General features: G+C 51.6%; 1 protein-coding gene across 1 annotated transcript; it reads right to left on the reverse strand.

The window, feature by feature from the left end:
• Positions 1 to 6,703: 6,703 nt before the first annotated feature.
• Positions 6,704 to 23,062, reverse strand: RND2 (Rho family GTPase 2). Its single transcript, XM_027745922.2, has 5 exons — positions 22,688 to 23,062; positions 22,512 to 22,599; positions 12,137 to 12,246; positions 8,923 to 9,057; positions 6,704 to 8,101 (listed from the first exon to the last, which is right to left on the reverse strand). The coding sequence occupies exons 1-5, from the start codon at positions 22,787 to 22,789 to the stop codon at positions 7,853 to 7,855; spliced, it is 684 nt and encodes a 227-aa protein (XP_027601723.1). The 5' UTR covers positions 22,790 to 23,062; the 3' UTR covers positions 6,704 to 7,852.
• Between the last annotated feature and the right edge of the window lie 729 nt (positions 23,063 to 23,791).

Below are 23,791 nucleotides of genomic sequence, written 5' to 3' on the forward strand. Positions count from 1 at the left end.
CTTTAGTGTTGAGAATGCTGGAATGATTGTATTTGGTAGGCAACAGGTACTTCACAGGTATGAGTGAGGGCATGTTCTGCAGTCTCTGTCTTATTCATGTATCCAGTGCTGCTGTAACATCTTATTTGAAAAAAAAAAAAAAAAAAAGAAGCTTTCAGGAGGTGATTTACTGTAAAGTTCAGATTTTCAGCAGAACATAAAGCCTCTCCCTTCCTCCTTGCCCACTGCCATCCCTGCTCAATCCCTGCAGCACTCAGCCCTTGGGGAGGTCGAAGGCCTGAGTGTCATCTGGCTTGACATGGGCTTTGGATGTCAAGGTGACATGCCCTAACCCAGCTGCAGAGGAACAATTCCAGTACTGAAGTTGCTGTTGGAAGTCAAAAGGTTGCAGGAGAAACAGTTGACAGAATTTTTTGTTCTTTCTTTATGAGCTGCAAGTCTGGCCATTGCAAGCTTTGGTCTTATTGGATTTTGAGCCTCTCCTGAAGCTGGCAGAGCTGCTGCCAAGATCCTTTTCAAGCATTTACCAGGCAAGATTTGACAAAGGGCAGACTGATCCAAAGGGAATGCAGTGAATCAGCACAGCTATTTATGCTCCTGGAGGGATGCTGGGTCAGCCATTTCCCACGAGCTTTTAATTCCTTTGTACATTTTCCCCTATTCATAAGAACCTCTCCAGAAACTTTTCCTAGGAGGTATGTGGAGGCTTCCTTTCCCTCTCTGCTTACACTCTCAGGTGTTTCTCATTCCTGGCTTGGAAGACTTTTTGATTCACTGAGGCTCTATTTCTGCTTAAGAAATCTCTTGCAGAAAAATCATCAGGACTGAAACACCTCAAACCAGTTCAGGATTAGACAAACAGATCAAAAGTTTATACTCTAGAGGAAGAAAAGTTGGTGCCCAGAGCCTCACAATGAATCAAGTACTGATGGACTGTCACTGGAACAGAGTGTGGGTGGGGGAAAACATCAAAGAATTTTGGTCACTGTGATTATTTGTCATGGCATAGAACTAGAGCCTGTTTTTGGACTGGCAGACTGTGACACACAGGGAGCTCCTGAGGCTGATTGTTCTAAAGCTGCCTTCCTGATGCTGCTCTGGGGAACTAAGTTTTTATAGCTCGTGCACCTGATCCTATCACATATTAGGATGCCCTTTTTCCTCTCCAGACTTTTGCTCCAGATTAGCAGATGAAGGGAACCTATTTTCCCTTGTCCCAGGGAGAAAATTCAGTGCTGTTCCCTATAAAGGGTGGGTGCAAACTTCAGACTGTTCAGTGTATCTTACAGAGTTCTGTACCCTTTCCTTGAGAACAGTCAAGCACGGAAATATTAATTTTAATTTGTAAATTAATAATTAATTTTAGTTTTTATATGGTCAGTAAATTTAAGAGAGGTTTGTGTGGTGAGCCCTGCAGTTAATGTTTTTTCTTAAGAGTTGAAGAGAGGGGGGGAAAGGAGACTGAATTGTCTCTACCCTTAGCCAAGCAACCAGCTGTGCATCTGTGTGAGTGTGTGCTGGCAATACTAATCAAAGCCCTGCTGGCAGAGCCCTGCCCAGAAAACTGGGCTCTGAGAGCAGCTCGTTATTTTGCTGATCACCACACAGCTCTCTAAAAACCACTGACCCCTTCTTAATCCTAATGTGACTCTGGCACCCAGGCTGCAGGGGTTGCAGTTTCCCCTGCCCCAGTCCCATGGCAAGTTAAAATGTTTTCTGCTGTTGCAAATGGGAACTGAGGAGCTGGGAATCTGGCTGGATGTGGAGAAAGCATACACAGGTAAACATGGACTTATCCCTGACCTACAGAGCTTTTCTTTAACGCTCCACAGTTACAGAGGATTATAACAAAAGCAGCCCAAGTCCGTGTGGCTCCTTTCACCCAGGGAGCAGGACTGAGGCTGCCTTGGCAGCATCACAGCACAGCCCAGGAGGACTCCTGTGGGCAGCTGCTCCAAGCCCAGTCCTGCTGACTTCAACTGGGTAAGATTTCCCTTGGAAAGGCTCCCCAAGGTGTCCTGCACAGGGCTGGAAGCTGTTCTGCCTACTAACAGCCATACCATGTAACTGTCTGGTGGCGGGAGCCAACCATCAGGCTCAGTTGCAATTTCAAAGCACCATGCTGGGCTTGTTCCACCACCTCCATATCAAAAAACCCCGTCAAAAAGAAGAAGAAAATTTCATCTGTGTCTTGCACATAATTATCTTTCCTAACTGATGGCCTTTGTGCCTCCCCTTCCCACCTTTCTGTGGGGATAAATCGAGGGCCATGAATATATTCATGCAGCACAGGCAAGAGACTCAGGGAAGAGGTTCTGTTCATGGAGCCTCCCCAGGGGCTGGCATGCAGTCATCTGCCAGAATAAACATGTTTAATTACCTGCATTAATATTCAGATCATGAAGTCCTGAGCATTTGTATTTATTCGTTTATATAAATGGAACAAGCTTTACAGAGCGTGGCTGCTGCCATGCACGTTCCCTCAAGGCCCTTTCTGAGAGGAGCATTTGCCATTTTGCATATATACATTTCAATTGATTACAATGGGTTGATTGATTAAACGAAATAAGATGATTAATTTACAGTTGTAGAAATCATCTGGGGTCAGAGTAAACACGTGGAAATGTCATGTGGTTCATTTGCAGCTCAGTTTCACCTTAGATTAGTGGTTCTTTGCCATTTCTTACGTAGGGTGTTTGAGCACTTGATTGCAACATTGGTAAAACAGAGGAAAGAACTTTATCACTTTTTCACTTGTCACTGAAAAACAAAGCAGGGCCATTGCCAGGAGCCCCAGTGTCTCCTCTGTGCTTCTGGCCTCAGATTCACACTGAGCTGGGCAGGTCTCTCTGGTGTTATACATTTGCCATGATTTAGAACTGGGAGCAGTGCTGGATTCTTGCATTGGCCTCTTCCCATCCACCTGCCCACACAGATTGCAGCCCCACCACCTGCTCCCAGGTTGTCTTCCTCCCTCAGCACCTCCCTGAGGTCTAGCCCTGATTTCCTCTGAGCATTTAACAGGTGAAACTGGTCCTGTGCTTAATAATGGGAGTTTCACTTCCCTGTCAGAAATCAAAGACATTTTGTATTCAAACAGATGTCAGGTGTGCTGCCTCTGAGCAGCTGTAACCCCCCTTCCAACACAACAGGGCCCTGATTCAGTGGTCCAGTCTGGAAAGACTTAATGCCCAACTGCAATTCTTGAGCTTGACAGAACTGAATTGAAACAGAAGAAATGAACTCTTCAGCTGCTTTTGATTTCTTTCTATTTGATCACCCATTCTCCTTCCTTTTCCCTTGGGTCCTCTGATTGCTAATCTTGCAGGTCATGGAATTTTACTAAAATAATACACCAGAAAGATGTCATTAATTATTAATAAAGGCTTTATATATTTCTTTTCGATAATTTAACTTCATTATATTCAATGCTATTACACTAAATACCAGAACAATTAGTACAGATGGGATTGCTGACAGGTAATTGTCACTGTAACATTATCTTGATTTGGAAGGTGTCCATTAATAAATACATAAAGCCCAACTTGGAATCACTATAGAGTTTTATTATAGTTCTTGCCATCTCACATATATTGATTAGTTATCTCCCATTAGCATTTTTAGTGGAAGGACTATTGCAGAGCTGGTGACCTGGTGCCAGAGGCACACAGAGCCTTGCAGAGCAGCTGCTGCAGAGAGATCTGGGCTGGAAGAATATCAGCAAGTCACCACTCTTGGGAGCAGAACAATTTCTGCTGAGACCCAGAGTGAAGTGGTTGCTGTCCCTGTCAGTGAGCTGCTCAGCCCACCCCATGGGTGGGCAATAATGCTTTTTTTGGTAGGACACCTGCACTGGCAGTGTTGCTCATCAGTTTTTCTGCAGGCACTAATTAGGGGCATCAAGTCCTCCTTACTTGTCTTTCATGTGTCAGTTCCACTACTTCATCTGCTTGCTTTTGTTTCTCTCTTTCCTGTGTTGACTCATCTGCTGAGGAGAGCCCGTGGGTGCTCTGCAGCAGCTCCTCCATCCTGCCCCTGTGAGCCCAGTGTTGGCACCACAGCAAGGCAGGCCCAGTGTGGAGCTGAGAGGGAGCAGGGAGTTCACACCACACAAGCCAGAGCCAGCTCTCACCAGGTCCTGCACTCCCAGCTGACCAAGGGGTCTCTAAGCTGGATCTGAGACCAGCAGCCGACTTTGGCTATTTGAGTCATTCTTTCAGGGAACCTCATTCCCTCTGTTGGTGATTCAGGGATCCAGAGCTTCCAGTCTCCCAAGCAAACCCCATCCCCAGCTGACTGTGAAGCCTCCCACCTGCAGTCAGGTCAGTTCCTGCCCTCTTCACACGGGTTGGACCCTCCCTTGGCACATGGAGGAGGGTGGGATGAGGTGATGAGGTAATGAGGTGATGAGGTGTGCCTTCCCTGCCTCTGTGTGGCAGAGTGTGCTGAGGTTGGGCCCATGAGTGTTTTTCCTGGCTGCAGAAACTGTCACAATCCTGCACTGTGGGATCCAGTGGGAGCCCCCAAATGCCATCACTGGGTTGCCTGGTGCTTCTTAACAGAAATTCTGATGCTCAGGAGTGAGGGCCATGGCTGCATCCCACACACCCATGGACCACAGCTTTTTTTTATCCCAAATTATCTGTCATTAACTTCAGCAGATTCTTTGGAACAGTTTTCATGATAAAAGGGGGAAATCCCAACACTTTCATTGACTACTTTTCTATCTACTCCCATATAAAAGACTCCCAAACTGCTCCCTGCAGATTCTGGCTTGGTTTGGAGGAGAAGGGACCCAACAATGGGTTTATTTCGTCTGTTCTGTGGCTGTGGCTCTCCTTTACTCCTTCAGACATTTTTCTTTTTCTTTGCCTTTTCTATTCTTCTTTTGATTTCGCTTCCTGTTTTGTCTTGTTTATTCCTCTGTAGAAAAGGATAGTGAAGGAAAGGGACTCCTTTGAAAACTCTGGTTAAATGAGCTATTGTGGGAATCCAAACACTCTTTTTTAGACAAGCAATCTAGTGGAGAAGCAAGTGCCAGAATATTCAGCTGCTTGCTGAATTGTGGCTACAGAGAACAGCCTTATAGCCCTCTGAGGAGGGGCAGAGAAGGGGATGGGGATACTCATTAGCCCAGAATTCAATCCCAGTCTGAAGCCACAAGTCCAAACCTTCAAAGGCTTCAAACAGTCAGTGTCTGGGTTGTATACAAGTGTGGCAGATGCATGTTTTGGGTTCAGCCCAGCTGTGGCAGCATCTGCATTTTGGCTTTCATTATCTTCCCATGAGGTTCACGTTTCTGTGTCCAGCTCTGCTCTGGCCAGGTCTGAGTCTGGGTCTGGTCCTGCTCACTCTGGCAAAATGCACATTTTTTTGGCGGCTACACATTTTTGATTTTTCACCTTTTTTTGGCTGTTCTAGAAGCAGCTGGGCACAAATTACTTTCATTCCAACATCATTATTTTCATACCATGGGTTTCCAGCTAGTTAGAGCTGTGCTGAGGGGGGGGCAGGGGCTGGGTAGCAATGGCATTTCCCTGCAGTACAGAAAATAAACAGATTCACAAAATCAGAACAAGAAGCTTTCAAGATCCCTGTTGGTTTTGTGTAACCCCAAACACCAGCTGCTTTTCTGGCACTGCAGCTTCACCTAAAGTGCTGAGTGCTGAATGTGCATGGGAGATGTCACTTGAAGCAGAAGGAAGACCCTGGAGAATGCAGCTGCCTCTTCAGAGAGGCAATTCTGAGTTTCATGTCCTGGTTCCCTTGCTGGGGGGGCATCTTGTGGGAGTGAGCATTGAAAATTCCCCTCAGGATAGATCCTGGGAACTAAGGATTTGCTTATAGGGCGAGCTAACAAATTAATACCTGGGAGTTTAAACTAATCAGTGACTCAGGAACTGCTTTTGTAGATTAAATTCAAAAGTCTGAAAGATGCTAGAACATGGTCTAAGGGGATGTGGTTGCCAAATACTGCTGCTCCTATGCAGAAAGAAGGGAGACACAGTAACTGTGTGACACAAGGATGGTGAGAACAACTGCACACAGGTTGTGAGGAGTGGGCAATGACACTCGTGTTGCTACCATCCAAGCAGGGACCTGGTTTTGCTCAACGAAGTTTACAAAGGCTCTGGGAACCCTGCAGAGTGAAAAAAAAAAAGCATTGTGATGCTGAGGGTTCTTCTTGGCACACTGCCTTGCTCAGTTCCTCTTCCCCTAGACTGCAGATGGGCATTTTCATGCTCTTGCAACCTGCACACAGCACAACAGTGTCCAGTCACTGATGGAGTTTTTCTTGTTCTGGTAACTGAGCAGCTCCAATTCCCCAAAAAGCCTTCACCACACAGCTGAAGTCTAAGACCTGGGTGCAAGAGCAGACACAAAATACTGAGTCAAAAGATGTTGCTGCAGTGAGGACAGGGGCAGCTCGTGTCAGCTCAGACTGCTGGATCAGGCATAGACAACCTGCAAATGCTCCACAGTGTTTAAGGATTAGGGATGGAGGGAGAGGTTATTTAAGGCAGGTGTTTCAGCTCCAAAATGAACACATGCAGCTAAGTCCTCTGTGTTTTTCACTGAGGGGAATTGCAAGCGTATTTCAAGACCTAGAGAGAGACATTAGAACAGAAAGAGAAGTCAGGCAGTAAGAGATTTTGAGAGGGTGCGTGGTTTGACTATTAAAAATGAACAGAGTCGAGCATTATGCATTTTCCAATGATGTTTATTTGTTTCCTGTAGCCCACAGACACAGTTGGATCTGGCAACAGAGCAGATTCTTCTTTTCCTTAAAGTGTCCACGTGACATTAAGCCCAGGCTAACACTGCTGTCAAAGGCATTTAGGGAGGGAGTGGCAGAAGCAACGGGAGGTGCTGGGAGGAGGCTGGAGAGCAAGGCATGAGGGCAGGAAACACCTTCCATCCCACTGCCACAGCAGAGACAGCGTGCAGATACACATAAAATCAGTTTGCTCATCTATACCAGACAAATACAGCACCATGCAACACAATCTGCAGCTGGAAGTGGGTGGAGAGCAGGATATGGGTAGTTATTGCAGTCTGCTCCCAGGGAGCAGCCTGGGGAGCAACCAGGTGGCAGCAGCTCACACACAAGCTCCCAAGAGGCATTTGCTTGCTGAAGGGAACCAGGATTTTCAAGATGCATCTACTGGGACAGACCTCTCCCTTGGAGCCAGATCCACTCTGCTGCATTTCAAATGGAGTTCAGGTATCTAAAATACCACATAAAGAGACATCTGTCTGCTTTCTTCACAGGAGGTCAACTACCACGGTGTCTCATCAGGTTAAGGTGCCTTCCCAGGGTGCTTTCCCTCCCAGCTCTGGCCCAGTCCTGCACCTTCCACCTCAAACATCTTTTCTCTTCTAAAGAAAGATCAGAAGAACACCTCCCCCAGGTCACACTCCGCTGCTCGCAATCCCCCCCTCCTCCCTCCAACCCAGGTCCCACACAGCCCTCACCCCACACCGTGTGTGCTGTACAGCTGCACAAAGGCACAGGGTTGTGGCTACAGGCTGTGGGTACAGGAAGGTGGCACACAGGCAGCATCGCTCCCTTTCCCTTTGTTTCTCCCAGCCACAGACCTTCCAGCACCTCAATACTCCTCTGCCAAGTGCTTCCTTCATCCCAAGCAATCTGCACAGCAGCAGCCAACCCAGAAGTCTCCACAGTGCAGGGCAACTTGTGCACCCCCATTTGCAGCTGGGACCTTTTCTCAGCCCTGGAGACTGAGAAAAAGGCTTTGGAAAGGCAGGCTGGCTCCCGCAGCCAGCACCTCGCCTCAGCCAGTTCCTGTACAAAATGGACAACACACACACACGATTTACAGCCTGTTTTTCACATGATGGAGCAGCTCTTGGCTCGGTCTTTCCTGATCTCTGTGTCACTCAGTAAGTCTGTCCTGCCAGGCATCTGTGACACCCGCTTCAGTCCCCGTTTGGAGTTGCTGCGCTTCAAGTTCTTGTGCACCCTGTTGACCGAGGCCAGTGTGGTCACGTGGAACACGTCCCGCACGCTGTTCTCCGAGACCTTGGAGGAGCACTCTGCGTAGGCCACTGCCCCAATCTGCCGTGCCAGCGCACTGCCCTGCAGTCCAGAGAGAGCAGGAGGAAGAGGAAGCAAGGTTAAGACACGGGTGCTCTGCAAGGAGCATCCTCCCTCACGGCCGGCAGCCCTGCCTGTGCTGGCAGCCCTGCCAGAGCACTGTGGCACCACCAGGACAAGCTCTCACAGTGGTTCCTCAGCACCTGTAAATACAGTGCAAGCCTCTGTGAGAGCTCCAGAGGTGAGGGTGGCCTCCTGAGCAGACAGTGCTGCCAAGCACTGGGCCCTGGGTCACTGGCACTTTCTCATTCACACGATGCCACCCCTGCAGCTGAGACACCTGGGCAATCCCTCTCACCTGGACAGTCACCTGCTCTGTGCAACACAGAGCCAGGCACAGCAGCCCAGGGCACTGTGCACCCCTGCACCACAGAGACCGGGTCTGTTGCCAGCCTGGAGACACCACTGGGTCCACTGGTGGCCAGCAGCAGCAGCCCCTCAGCCCTTCCAGCTCCAGCTTCCTCCCTCCCAGCAGTTTTTCCCCAACACAGAACCTGAGCAGGAGGGTCACTGGGGGAAGAGTTGCACTGAAGTAGGAGATGCAGAAGCCCACACTCCCCTTTAGCCAGTCCAGCTTGTCAAATCAGGCATCTCCACCCTCTCTGAGGAATGACTTTTTGGCTACTAAGCAGGAGGCTGCTCAGCAGAGCATTGGGAGTAAGTCAGGGTCTGCCAGTGTTGGGGACAAGAGTGCTGTCAGCATGAGCAGCTCTGAGGTCCTGAGCCACAATCAAACCTGCTGCTGGGTACTGTGGAGCCCCGTCTCTCCTCCCTGATCCACGTGGAGTCCTGCCCAAACCCACCTGCTCATGTGTCACAGGGATGAGGCGCTGCTTGGAAAGCTCCCGGAGTGTGTTGAGGTCTGTCCTCATGTCCAGCTTGCAGCCAACCAGCACAATCTTCGCGTTGGGACAGAACTCCTGCGTCTCCCCTTGCCACTGCAGAGGAAACAAGAGGCTCTGCTGTGTATGAGTTTCCAAATTGGGGGGGGGTCACAACTGTTCAGACACTGATAGCTCATCAGGGCACTTTAATGACTGCCACAGACAAGGATGGGAATGGTCAGAGTGCCTCTTTATGCTCACTTGTTCCAGATTATGCTCTGCAAACCTCTTTGATCCAAGCTGCATCCCCTGGGCAAGGCTATGGGAGGCCAGTCCTGGCTGTGGCAAAATAACGACCACACAATCTGGTGCACAGATCTGGGACCCCAAGGGTCAACAGAGCCAGCGGGGAGCTCTTTGCACAGCACACACACTATTTGTTTACTACTGGGAACCACATGTTAAAGACATTATGATATTCAGAGTGTAGGTATAGCCAGAATTGAAGAAATAAAGAATTGAAGCAAAGGAAGGAGAAGGCCAGGGCAAAAATCCATGTCCTTCACGCAAATGGTTCATTTCAGAGCTCCCAGAATGAATGCCTGATGTCAGCTGTGTCTGCAGCAGTAAATAAATCCATCACCTGTGACCTCCCCCTGGGGAGAACCTGTACAGCCCCATCAGCATGTCAACACCCTGGTTACTTATCTAGTAGTTCTGAAGTAGGAAGCAGATAATAGAGATTACCCTTGGCTAAAGATGTTACTTGGAGTTAGCAGTTTCCTGCTGAGCTAACTGATGGTTAAGCATATACCCTGGGCAATCAGAAGAAGATAGAAAACCAAGTGTCCACAACCTGGTGGGGAAGTGCCAAGAACAACCCAGATTTCATTCAACCAGTATCAGACCAAAGCAACTACAAAATATGGAAAATTTTTATTTTCTACCAAGAGATGGGCTCAGGTATCTTCAGGTATTTGCTTGACAGGGACATTTGTTCCCCAGGACTCAGGCACCCCCAGCCCCTGGGCAGCAAGGGCTGCACAGATCTCTGGTGCCTCAGCCACAGAGCACCAAGGGCCAACGAGGAGCAGATGCAGTTCTTTTGGAGCTGAAATTCAAGCATCCTGATTTACATGAAGGGTTTGAGCTACAGGGTCTGTTCACACCTGGCAGAGGTCCTAGCTGTCTACAGTAACACAGGGCTCCTTGGTCTCTGGAGAGAGCTGGGATGCTTTTTCCACATGACTGACAGCTCTGGGAGCCCAAGATCTGCTGTGCTATCAAGACTTGCCAGAACAAAGGCACCACCCCATGAAAACCTTCTCTGTATGAAAGGAAGAGTTGCTTGTTTGCATTCCCTCAGATGGCTGTCCCTTCAACTGTACATGCTGTACAGCAGCCCAGGCATCAAAAGGGCAGCAATAATAAAGATTTCCTCTGCTGAATTAGTATTTTTGCCTGAGGCTTGAACAGCCTGATATCACAAGCTAAAACCCATTTCAACTTCATGGTATCTTAGGAATTTTCCTCACCTCCATAAGGCTGTGAGCCTGCACCAAAGGAAACACGGCACTTAAGAAATCCCCTGGGATTTAGGGTTTATTTTAAGTTACCATATCAAAAAGACATTCCCTAACAGCACTCAAAGTGCCTGTGAGGCTGCACAGGGAAGGCTATGCACCAAGCAGGGTGGACTCACAAGAAGAGTGTGCAGAGAGACATAAATAACTCCCAACCCCAGCTAATTGTTGAGGGGTTTGCATCTCATTAAGGTGTAAGTGATTCGCTTGCATTATTATTCTGCTGACTCCCAAGCTGAGCAGTGAATTCCTTCAGTCCACATGAAACACCCTCCCTTCCACCCAGCCTGCTCAGTACCCAGGACCTGCTCTGGAAGCCAACACTGAGCCATTGACCGAGTTATCAGAAGGGTCTTTGTCCCCTCACCAAGACACTCCTGAGACAAAGACCCACTTCTCAGGCCTCCCAGCCGCTGAGTAAGAGCCACTTGCTTCTGCACAACATTTGGCAAAATGTGGGGAGGTCAAGAGGGCACCCAGTACAATGTGACATGTTCAGGCTGTGGCCAGTCCAGCCCTGGCAGCCTGGGGCTCTCTGAGGAGAACAGCCACGGGAACCACTGCTCTGTGGTGCTTTTCACGCCTCGGTGTCTCAAAGAGTGTCACAAACGAGACACCAGCCAAGGCTCACCCCTGGGACACAGGATGCAGCTGCCAGATGCTTTGCTGCACAGTGGAACCACAGCTCCCTAAACTTCATGGAAGGAAGCAGGGTACAGCCAGGACCAAGGGATGCAAGCGACCAGAAGGCCGTCTCTCCTCTCTCCCCTGAGCAGCATTCTGAGTTGCTCGACTCCATTCCATCTCAGAGGAAAGCCTCATGAAGTGACCACCCACTGGAGACCAGCCAGTGGTGCTCCTCAGAGGATCCCCAGCCCTGTGGGGCTCTCTGGGACCTGCCAGCTGGAATGTCAGCTTTGCTGAAAGTCACTAACCTGCAGGTCCAAAACCCTCAGCTGCTCCTGCAGAGCGCAGATGGTCAGCTCTGCCGGGGCAGGTGCTGCTCAGGGCCCTGCGCTCCAGGCCAGTGGCATTGTGCCATCTCATATTCATTCATGGGTTTGAAATTCAGTGCCACAGCTCATTATTTCTGTTGTCAAGCTATAGAGAACTGATTGCTGTCTTTCTTACTGTGCAGACGCTGAACTGAAGGGAGAATCAAAAAACTGAGCACTCTGCTTGCTTGGAAACAGGCACCAGGGGCCACTTCTCAGCTGCTGCAGGCAATCCACAGTCACTGGTGGTGACAAGATCCAAAACACCTTCCAAGGTCTTCATGAAAAAACAGAACAAATGCCCTACATTTCTCTCTGTCCCCACATTTGTATGTGTGAATACAGAGAGACCTCACACACATGCTGCAAGCCACCATGAGCTTCACCATTCACTGGGCTCCTTTCAAATGGAAATATCTTGCATTCTGCACAGATCACGTAGAGATGGTGGCAGCAGCAGCAGCTGACCATCCTCCTCTGAGCAGACAGACTCCAGCCAAGGCTTGGGCACAGGGCCAGAGCTTTGAGCCTTGACGGGGAGCAGGGACCCCGGGGTGGCTCCACGAGCTGCTGCAGAGCACCTCTCTCACTGGCCAGAGGGCACGGGGCACTCACCTTCTTCAGCACACTGTCCAGGGTCTCCGGGCGGCTGATGTCGAAGCAGATGAGCACAGCATCTGAGTCGGGGTAGGCCAAGGGACGGACGTTGTCATAGTACGCTGAGCCTGCGGAGAGCAGCGGGAGGAGTGGGGTGAGCAGGTCCCGTCCCACCGACTGCTTCTTGCCCAAAGGGCCAGCCTGAGACCCTCAGCCCTCTCTGCCAGTCAGAGATCTTTATCTCCAGTAAGAACTGGAGACACTGCCACACAGTGCAGAGTGCTCTGCTGAAGATCAAGGATGTTAACCCAACTTTTAGACCAGTGACCAGACATCATAAGGTTTAGCGGAGTTTGATTCGCAGAGGATTTGGTTCCTTTGTTTAGGCATGGAAGTCAGAGGGTTTGTCCTTGTGCGCTTGTGTTTAGCTCTTAACAGAGAGAAAAAGCAAGTTTTTCATCCCTCTCCCACCCTAGTGAGCATCTGGCAAGTCTGTGTGGAGCTGCACTGCCGGGGGATGTTGCTCACACAGGAAGGAGCTCGGGACACACCTTACTCACCACTCACTCCTGGATTCCATCACTTGTCATGCCGGTGCTGCACCACTAACAGTGGAAAGGTGCAGCTGAGAGAGGACAGGAAATGCTGCTGCTATTTTTTTATCCTCTCTTGCTATCTTTATACAGGAGAGCTTGCTCACGTAGATCATGAGAATTTAAGACAGGTAAAAATGAATTGCCTTTTTCTCTGGATTTGTGCTGGAAAAAGCCAGACAGCTTCTTTTTGATACATAATAGAAGTGACAGGATTTGGTGAAGAGTCCATAAATGGAAGGGGATGATTCTGCGTTCTGCTGGAATTCTGTGAGCAGGCAGAGAGCCCAGCCTGAATCCTGCACACCTTCTACTGCACACACATGCGCATGCACACACCTTCAGAGCGAATTTCAGGCATTAAAGTCGTTGTGCCATAGGGGTGTTATTCGCAGTGCATTCTGTCGGTGCCTCAGCAAACAGCCATGGAGCAATCAGCTCAATGCAGCCGACTGCACTCTGCTACTTAGAGACACTGTTTCGGTTTGATATTTGTCTTTGCAATGGCTTAAACTTCCCGGAGGAATGGGCAGCAGTTGTTTGTTTATGAAAAGGGTCAGCAGAGACACCAGAGTCCTTGCTGAATCTGCTTCCTCCGAAAGCAGGATCGCCCACCCGAGGCCGAGGGAGCCGGATGCGCTTCCTGTCGCAGCCCCTCAGGATGCCCAGACCCAGCATTTTCCCACACCGAGAGGAGGGTGGAGCTCCCAGCCCGGGTGTCGGGCGGCTCCCTGATGGAGTCCAGCACCTGATGAATTATGGATGATGGTGGCTTATGTTTCCGGGACAATGGGAATCTGCGTGGGAGGAGAATGGGCTGATTCTCCACAGGAGCTCTGCCCCTTGGTCCTGCACAGGGGGCTCCCGGCTGAGGTACAACAGCCTCCTTGCACAGCACTGCACACCCCAGACGGGTGTTTTGCTCTGCAAACACCCCAGACGGCTCTGCAAGACTCAGCCTGGGGAGCACAGCTATGACCACTCCTGCCTGTGCCCAGAGCCCACACGGGGCAGGCTGAGGGCTATGTGGAATCTTCCCAGACCCTGCCCAGTGCCAGAGACTGGCCACTCACTCTCCCCTTGCCACTGGCTCAGAGCAGAGCACCAGCAGCAGCCACCAACAGCAGAGCTCGGGGGCTCTGAGCAGCACAGCCCCCACCATTCCCACACAGCCAGAGGCAGATGCCCTGGATTAAGTTTGCAATATTGGCTACAGGTATCTCTAGCTCTTATGGCCAGCCCACAGGAGCAAAAGCACCTGCACCCCCTGCTCCGGTCATGGAGAGATGTGTCTCTGTCCCTGCCAAGTTATCGGGAAGGAAGCAGTTGCGATCAGCACAGCAGAAACAGACCCTGATCTCTGCAGAGCCCAGCCCTCTTCCTAGAGGGAAAGTCACGCTCCCCGATGGAAAGCAGCCAGTCCCTGCGGCACCTCGGACAGCTCTGGGGACGGGGATGCCGCACGGGGTGGCACGGAGGGCTTTCTGACCTGGCCGCAGGCTCAGGCTGCTGCAGTTCACAGCTGGCAGAGCCGGTGCCATGCGCTCCCTCTCATGCCCCGAGATGACCCGGTCCCGCCGGGCACGAGCAGCTCTGACAGGCAGCACCAAGCGCAGGAGTGCTGAGCTCCCCTTTGAATGCGGTTTTCAGTCATGTGCTTGGTGTGGGCTGAGGGGATGAGATGGGAAAGCCAGCGCTGATCCACATGCTTGAATGAGTCAGGTCCTTTATCTGAGCCATGCCCTCTCCCCCATGCACACAGGGGTGTCTGCCTCCAGACAGGGGCCCTGGCACTGGAGGAAAGCGTTCCCACACACATCCTCTCCCTTCGGCTTCTCTGTTTTACATAAACACTTCAGATAAATCTACCCCCTCCCAGCCAAGGAATGCTCCTTTTGTAGAGGTGGTTTTGGCTCGTTCAGCACAGACATTGCCACAGCAAACTGTATCATAGCAACCTGCTGCTCCTCAGCAGCAAGCCAGCCCCTTGGCAGACAGCCAGCATCACTGGTGCAGCCCCCCATTATCCCACAAGACCACCTCTGTCCCATCCTCGTGCCCAGAATCACACTCTTACCACTAGTGATCACAAAAGGAAAGATCCCCATGCTGGTGGGAGAAGCCGAGGGAAGGGAAGCATGAGGCAAACAACCTTATCTTCTTAATGAGATCAAAATTTGCTTCACATTCATTAACTTTTTGCTCCAACTCCAAAGAGCAGGAGTCACCCCTGGCACCTCCACTCAGCTCAGAGCAGCACTCCCAGCTGTGGCAGCAGCAGCTTCTGCCCACCCCAGGAGACTGATGGGGGGGGAACCATGGTCAGTGCTGCCCTGTGGGGCAGGAGAGTTGCATTGCTCCCAGACAAGGCAATCCCCAGCTTGCTCTGGAGATGACTCTACTGAATCAGGGAATTCTGTTTGGGTGATTATTAAGTCTTCTAGTTTTTGCATCTATTGCTTTTTCATTGCATGCAACAATTAAAAAAAAATAAAAAACAAACACAAAACCCAACAACAAAACATAAAAGCCTCAGTGCCTTCAACTCTAGCTCTTCTGAGCACCTTTCATATACTCCAGCAAGACACTCCAGAGACCCACAGTCTGGCACTTCCGAACACACACACACACACGCCCAACTCTGGTGTGTCTGCAGATTCAGCCTTCCTTTACTGCATGAGTCATTCTCCCACTTGGCACCCAGGTCTGCAAGAAACAGGACCTATGTGCATCTGCTCATGATTAAAGAGGGAAAACTGGAGCAAGCCAAAAAAACAGCTTAAAAATAAAATCCACGCAGTTGTCTGAAATTCAGAGGTGTATACAGCCACGAGCAGCTCCTCTTTCTCCTTGGCTGGCAGCCCCTGGAATGCCTGGCACTGCAGCTCAGAGATGCCACTCTTGGGCAGGGGACTGAATGCTGTTTCATCTATACCAATATTGTGCTGATCTTCACTTGTTCCTTATCAGCTGTCCTAGAGATAATGAGCCCCCTCACATGGGCACCCTCCATCCAACAACAGGACATTACAAACCAGGAGAGCCAGTGTGCATGCAGAGCCACGATCTGCTCTGCAAGGGGCTCCTGCAGCCCTGGCCAGCTCTGGCTTGAAACAGAGATGAGCACTGCCCAGACCTAAATTTCTCAGCAGCACATTTGTCTTGGAGGGCTCACTGTAAACTCTCCCCATAGAGCCAGCAGTGCTGCAGCACTTGCTGCTTTCTGCAGGGACAGAGGATGTCTGCTCTGCCAGACAGATCCCACCGACAGTCCAGCCAAGCTCTGGGCAGGAGGACAAAGCTGCCAAAGCAGGGCCAAGCCATAAACCCCACAACTTCTACAAGCTCCTTTCCTGGCTGGACTTTGACGTTTCTCTTGCTCATGCAAAGCTCTGTGAAGTACAGGAAAGCAGGAAACTGCTCCATGACATGGAACAAGCAATTGTCTAAAAAGTGCAGAACTGATCAACAGCTTGGCCAATTAACCTCTGCTCCTAATTCTTACAATGCACATACAAAAGCTAGTGAATTACTGAAGAGCCCAGGTGACATACCTTCAGGACGGACATAATCAGGATGAAGGGAATGATATTTACATGGGCTGAGGTGGCATTTCTGGGCCTCTCTCCAGATCTTATTACTGGAAACCTGCCCCTCAGGAAGAGGCTGTTCTGCTGGATTTACCAGTGGAAGAATCTCCAGCTCAGACAGGCACAGGGTGCTTCTGCATCCCAACCTTGTGTCCTGTCTCACACATGCAGCTACCAGAGGTCCAGAGGAGCTTGCTCAGAAGCAAACCTCCCTCCAGCAACTGTGAGGAAGCTCTGAAAGCTCCCTGTAGAAGTCCCTGCTGGCTCCAGAGGGAGCATCACAGAGTGTCTGGAGTGGGAGGGCTGGGTCTGCAGATGCAGCCAAGGAGCTCACCAGACTTTTCAAAATCATGCCTGCAGCAGCTGACAAGGGAGACAAATGGGAGTCAGAAGTCCCTTCCTGGCACTCTCACCATGTCACAAGGGCAGCTGGCATTGCCACAACCTGCCTGTCATCCTTTCTATGGGGTACAACAAGGACTAGGAGTGGCAAGAGCTTCCTGCAGCACAGCCAGCACACATTCTGCCTTTGGGGAGCACCATCCCTCAGCCTGAGGGCGGAATGAGTGCAATTATCTTGATGCAATGCTGCACAATTCAGGTTTGCTGTGCACAGGCATTAGATCCCTCCCCAACTGCTTGGCTGCCAGATAAGGTTTCTCCCCACTGGGAAGGCTGGGCCTGTACACTTGTGAAGTTTAATGGGTTGGAGGTTTCAGAATCTGGAGCAAAGGGGACAGGGGGAGCTGTCCTTGCCACAGGAGAGAACAGATCACCTCCAGGCTGTGGGAAAGGGGTCTGCACCAGAGCTGGGAACAAACTCACCCTGCAGAATGCCCCTCCTTGTCTACAAGGTCACAGCAGCCAGCAGGGTCATCTGGTTGTCACTAATGGCACTGTTCCCCAGCACCTCATAACTCCCAGGACACTCCATGGTCCTGCAGAGGCTGAGCCTCTCGGATCCGTAGGGGACAAAGGATAGATGCTGCCACAGGGCATGCTGCCTTTGCTGCAGAAGTAACCTCCATCCCTGAGTCCCACAGCATTGCAGCACCCCTACACAATACACAGCTCAGCAAGATGATCCTCCTGGGCACTATCCTGCCCTGCTGTGGCTTCTCAGGTCCATCCTCCACCCACTCCAGATAAGCATTTCTGCTGCAACCCTTCAAAACTTCTGTCTGACTGGTTATTGACCTGCCTGAGAATGTGACCCAGCTGCATGTATTTTTAGGCTTAACTATGTATTAGTGCTGAGGCACAACACAAGTATGCTGGTTTCAGGCTCCCAGTCTCAACAGGAAGGATGGGAGGAGCTACTTTGGTATGGAAAGGGCAGCTCCACATTTTCTCTCTGCCTCAGACTGCAAGTGGCATTGAACTCTTTCTGAGACAGAACTTGCCCTTACTCTTTAGAAGAAGCAGCCATGGCAATCCTGGAGCTGCACCCTGGGAATCCAGGCACAGACAGCCACAGCATCCATGGAGATGCCATTGCTAAACTCAGTCCCTTTCAGCTCCCTAATCTCATCAACATTCCTCAGTAGTTCCCCTAAAGAAAGATCTGTTATCACAGCCTGTGGGTTCCCACACAGGCCATTCCAAGGCAGACTGTTTGCCGAGTAAAGGCAAAGAGGGAGGCGGAGGGGGATTTGCAATTCACAGCGTTATTCTTGTCTTGAAAGCGCATCTGCTGAAGAGACAGCGGCTGCTGTGGAAGGCTGGCAGCCACACAGCTCCTCTGCTGTGAGCTGCAGCACGGAGCAGGGCACAGGGCACTGCTGGACCTGTGGGTGCCGATCTTTGAAACGCCGCAGGTTGTGGCAGACACTGCAGCTCTCGGCCACGCTGCATCCTGATGGCCCACAAAGGACAGAGGAGTCCTCTCCAGCAGCTTTCCATGGCAACAGTGACCTTGTGCAAGGCACAATGCCAGGCTGGGCCTCCCACTGAGCACTGGAAAAGATGCTCCTACCAGAAGCAGGCAGCTCTACTCCGCAGCAGCATCTGCAGCAGCAAAAGATGAACCAAGCAGCTCAATGACCTCAGGTCCCTCACTGCTCTGCCTGCCTGCACTTTGAGGCCACAGACACAGCAGGCAGGCAGAGCCTCCCAGCATAGGGGGGTGAACTAAAAACAAAGAACTGAGTCCAGGCTGCAAGGCACAGAGTAGCTTCCTCTCCAGTATTATTGGAAACAGAACAAAAAGTCCACCTGGGTTCAGGCCAAAGCCTCAGACCTGCCAGCACCAGTGCCGTAGTACTGTGGCTTTGGAGAGGCATTGGGCAGCAGCAGTGCCTGAGCCCATGACTCCCCTTGCTCGCAGTCAGTGCTTGGGAAGGAGCTCTGCAGAACAAGCAGGGCATTGAGTCAGTCCAGTGTAGGCAGAAGGTTCACTGGCAATGCCAGAGTCACGGTAGGAATGCTCCAAGTGCTGGTCCCTGGGAAGCAGGTCAGCTGTTGCCAAAGGCTCTCACTGCCAGAGACCTGCTGAGCACTGCAGTGGCTCCACTCTGGGCATGAGATTTCCCAGAGCTGGGCAGACCCATGGACCCTCCCTGATCCCACAGGGAACATTGCTGAGGAGAACCTCCCTGCCCAGTGCATGCCCAGGGGTAACAGCACTCCCTCTCACACCCAACACACCAAAACGAAACTCGCCCACTCCTTGCAGAGCATCGCTAATGATCACAAACCATCTGCCCTTCTCCACCTGCCACAAGGAACAAAGCTCTTCCTGATGGGTCCAGGGCACCAGCACTGCAGGTCTGGGAGGCACCCAGCCCTTTGGGAACAGCACTCCCAAGCCATCAGGCATCCAGTTGAACAGGAGTTTCCCCCACCACAAGATACCGTCACCGCGCAGAAGAGTTGTTTCTGTGGCAAGCACGTTCAGCCAAGAGGTAGCAAAAAGAATTTGCCAGAACAGGAGCATGAAGAGCAGCAAAGCACCATGTCATCCATAAGGCTCACAAGTAGAGGGTGCCAGGGCACGGCCACTCCCCGGAGACGTGTCTACCCCGTACAACTGGCAGGCTCTGCACCCCTTCCCTCGCACACAAGGATGTCAAACTGCTTTTTAACGGAGGCTTTAGCAAACAGTACAGGCTTCCCAGGGGACAGGAGGGATGGGACATCCCTGCCATTCTGTGAAATGGCACCTGAAGCAGTTTTACTCCCACAGTCTCTCCCGAGCTGGGACACAAATGGAAAGAAACATAAAACGCAACCAGCACCCTACAGATGTTGGATGAGGGGATTTTCTCCCTAGTCTGTTCCCAGATCTAAGGCACTTGAGACAGTGCAGAGTCCCAGCATTTGCCCTGTTTGAGCAGCACAGGTTTCATCCTCATGAAGGAGTCTCAGTGCTGGAAACTCTCCAGAGTCACCCTCCAGCCTCAGAAAAACCAATCAAGGAACATTTAAAAGACATTTAAAGGAAATCAGATGTCTCAATACAATTTGAGAGCCATTCAGTTCTCCATCACCTCTGTCTACCCCACGGCAATATTCCTGTAAGGAGAGTTCCTGCCTGCCAGCAGCCAACGTCACAGCCTCTGTTTGCCATTTAACAGGAGGGGCTGGTTCAGCCCAAAAGGCTGCATTTTCCAAGGCACTGCCATCAGCCAGGATGACAGGCCCCAGGGAGCAGACAACATCCTGGGCTGTACAGAGATTACCAATGGGATGGCTGAGTGGCCAGGTAGGCTGCAGCCACTCTCAGTCACCACAAAGGGACTTTTCCAGGCAGAATGCTCTTGCACCACCTCCCACTGCTGAGTGACACTCTGCTCACTCTGTGCAGCTTCCAGAGTCTCCAACCACTTCTTCAATAAAGTACAGGGTGGGGGGAATTCATAAAAGAGTAAAAATCAATAGCCAGCTCCTCTGTCCAGGTCTCTGCTGATTTCTGGGGGAGTTTCAGTTCCAATTACTTATCTAAGAGATGGCAAGTGTTTAAAATAGAAAGGGCAGTCCTGACATGAGGAGGGGAGCAGTTTCTCGACACCTCCCTTCCCAATCTTGCTGGGATGGAATTTATCATGAACAATAAGCCCCTGCATGCAAAGTGACTTAAAAGAGAGAAGAAGTAGCATAGAGACAAGGGAGAGTACCCCCTGGTGCCTGCCACTCTCCATAGGGAGGGCAATGAGCTGCTGCCAGCCCCTTCAGCTCAGCTGGTTCAACTCACTATTGTGCAAAACATCTTTTACCAAAGCTCCCATTTACAAGGGGCTCCAAAGAGCAGCTTGCATTCTACAGCTAAAAGTATCAGTTTGATTACTGAGAAAAATTGCTGTGTAGTGCTTTGCAGGACTGTTTATTAACAACTAGCCCCTTTGTATTCCAAATAAAAGCTGAAACAGAAGGAAATTTATCTGGAAAACTACCTGACGAACTCTATCTACACCAAAGCTGCTAAAAAGGTCTGACATTTTTCATAGCAGAAGAGAGAAAGAATCAAAGTCCCTTTCCTTTTGGCTGTAGAGATAAATATTAGACAAACATATCTTTTGTTGCAAAGAGGAAAAATGAATGCATGACAGCATCAGATGCATGGATCAGACACACATACACAGCTTTAAAGACTTTTTATCACATCTTATTCTTTTAACATTTGTAAGACCAATGCAAATAATTCTGGAGAATTCCTAAAAGGCAGACAATGCCTCAGACGTGCTTCCATACCCTCCAAAGGTGAAGTTTTTTATATCAAATAGAGATTCTCAGAGCAAAGCCATTCAGAGCCTAACAAAGATAACCCACTCTATTCCCTTCCAGAGCTGCAGAAGCCCACGATTTGGAAACCCCCAGCCTTGGGGGTGACCAGGCTGTGAGTGTACACAAAGGTGCGCCGGGGTGACACGTGAGGTCGGCCACCCCTCACTCCTGGTGTGCCCTGATCCAGACTCACCCGTTGGAGCAGCTCCAAGGAACCCTCTGCAGTGAAGGCCCCCTGGATGGCTTCAGTGTGGCCGTGTCTGAAGGATTTCACACAGACACGTCAGCCCAGCACCATCCACCATGAAACAGCTTCCACGTTGTAGCCACCATTCTGTGCTCCAAGCACAGCTCCCGGTCAAAAGCCAAGAACCAACGCTGATGAAACCAACATATCATCCAAAGCTCCAGCCCCAGGAGCTGCCCCAGGAGCCAGAGTCCTTAAGGCTCACATCACAGCACACAGCACACATAGCTAAAGACCCCTTATTGTCTCAGGGAATAAAAATCAGCAAAAGCAAGGTCTTCTGGATCGCAAAGCTCCAGAAAAGACTCAACAAACATATTTTACATGTTTGAGCTAGACTTAGTAAAGCCACTACTCTAGGTAGAGCTATGCTGATCCTACAGCTGTCATTTGGTGGATGCAAAATTACAGCAAGGAATCTGAATAAACAACAGCAAAGAAAGTCCTTGGTCACGTTTTAATTTACTACTGCTCTTGGACACCAAGAGGACTTCATTTGTCATGAGGACTCCAGAAATTACATAAATATGGGGAAAGAACATCAGCGAGCCCATGATGTACATTCACCAGTAGAACACAGCATTCAGCTGCACTGCCTGTACAAAGGAGTCCAAAGGTAAATTATAAAGTGCATGTGAACTTTGCAGGATGCCAATACTTTCATTAGCTCTGCATCAAGCACTTCACTTGCAACTCGTGCCTCCACAGAAAGACAGACAGCACAAAGTTTGGGACAGGTCTTGGTGGGCCACGACAGCTGCACCCGCAGCTTCACAAAGACCCAAAGCCGAGGACACAAAGAGGCAAAACCAAACTAAGCCAAAAAGACGCCAGAGAACCCCAGGGGCTCTGTGGCAGGGAGCAACGACTGGCCAGGGCACCGCTCCCCAAGTCGAGGGTTCCCCTCCTCCAGCAGCACCTTCCCTCCTCCCCGTTCCCCTCCGGCCTCCCTCGCTCCCGGGGCCGGCTCTCTCGTTACTCGTTGTTTCCCTACAGGCGGGTGCAGCCCCGCAGAGCCCCGCCGGCACCGCGCCGGCTGCGGGACAAGGGACCGCCCGCCCTGCGCGGCGGCACCGGGGCTGCTCGGGACCGGCCGGGAGGCTCGCAGGCTGCTCGCAGGACGAGAGGGCGCTGCCCCTGCCCCAGCCCCGGCCCGGGGGTTCCGGGAACGGAGAAACCGTCTGTCGGAGGGACGAGGCCGGCCCTGCCGCCCCCCCCCCCCCGCGCAGCCCCCGGCCCACCTGAGGTGTCCCACATGTTGAGTTCGGTGCGCTGCTTGTCGATCTCGAAGCTGGCCGTGTAGTTCTCGAAGACGGTGGGCACGTAGCTCTGGGGGACGGAGGGGAGAGCAGAGGTGAGGTGAGGTGAGATGATGCGCGGTGGAGAGCCCGGCCCGCCCGCCCGCCGCCCGCCGCACCTCGGGGTAGCAGTCCTTGGCGAAGACGTGCAGCAGCGCCGTCTTGCCGCACTGCGTGTCCCCCACCACCACGATCTTGCAGCGCGCCAGGTGCCCCTCCATGGTGCGGGGCCGCGCCGCCCGCGCCGCCGCTTTACCGGGTCGGCCCCGGCCTGGCCGCGCCCCCGGCCCCGACAGCACCAACCAGGCGCGGAGCGAAGCCGGTGCTGGGCAGGGCCGCGCCGCCACGGCCCCGGGAGCCGCCCCCCGCCTGCCCCGCCGCCCCCTCGGGGCGTCCTCTCGGCGCTGCCGGCGCTCGTCGCTGATCCCGGGAGACGGCGCGGGGGTGGCGGGTCCGGAGCCGGGAGTGGGCACGGCCCCGCCGCCCCCGCCCGCTTCACCGCGGTCCCTGCCCGGCCCCCGGTCCGCAACCCCGGGGCGGCCGCAGCCCCCCCGCCCCCGGCCGGCGCCCCCCGCCCCCGGCCCGAGAGATGCGTCTTCCCCGGGGCTTCCAGCCCCGGCGCTGCCGAGGGAACGGGACCTGTTCCCTGAGAAATTCGGCAGAAGCGAGGTCACCCAGCATTCTGACCCGCCCCACGTGCGTTCAAGGAATCCCGTATCCCCGGTGTCCGCGACCAAGTGACATCAGCAGGGGCGGGAGACTGGTCTCTGCAGCGACTGCAGGACCCCGGGTCCGGCTCACAGCCCTCTGCAGAGACGACAGTGATTTCTGCTTTCCATTCCTCCTTGAGCACAGACAGCACATCTATAAATTACAGCGGTGATTTTAATTAGTAGAATTATTGGAAAAGGAAAGGCTCCTCTACTGCTGATGTTTTGCTGGCCACACTGCAGAAAGGTTCACCAGAATGGTGAATGGAACTGACAAGCTGCCTGTCACAAAATGCAGAAAAATAGAGACAATGAAGACAAAGCAAGCCTGGAAAAATGGAAATTAAAATGTTTTGGCAGTGAAACTGGATTTATTAATGGGCTGAGGGGGCAGATTGTTTTTGCTGAAATCGCAGTCATTTTTCATACGTAAATATTGGTGCTGTGAGTGATGTTGGGACAAGTAAAGAACAGAGAGAGGGTGCAAGGCAAGGGGGGGTGCCATGCAGGTAC

Source organism: Pipra filicauda, unplaced genomic scaffold (genome assembly GCF_003945595.2).
Source record: "Pipra filicauda isolate LSUMZ 115617 unplaced genomic scaffold, ASM394559v2 scaffold193_size2426894_pilon, whole genome shotgun sequence".
NCBI lineage: Eukaryota > Metazoa > Chordata > Aves > Passeriformes > Pipridae > Pipra > Pipra filicauda.

Excerpts from the sequence above, each read along its gene's own strand:
- RND2 (XM_027745922.2), bottom strand. The coding sequence starts at position 22,789 with ATGGAGGGGCACCTGGCGCGCTGCAAGATCGTGGTGGTGGGGGACACG. Across the intron at positions 12,247-22,511 it reads CAACATGTGGGACACCTCAG|GCTCAGCGTACTATGACAAC; the intron begins GTGGGCCGGGGG and ends TGCTCTCCGCAG. Across the intron at positions 9,058-12,136 it reads TGGACAGTGTGCTGAAGAAG|TGGCAAGGGGAGACGCAGGA; the intron begins GTGAGTGCCCCG and ends TTTCCTCTGCAG.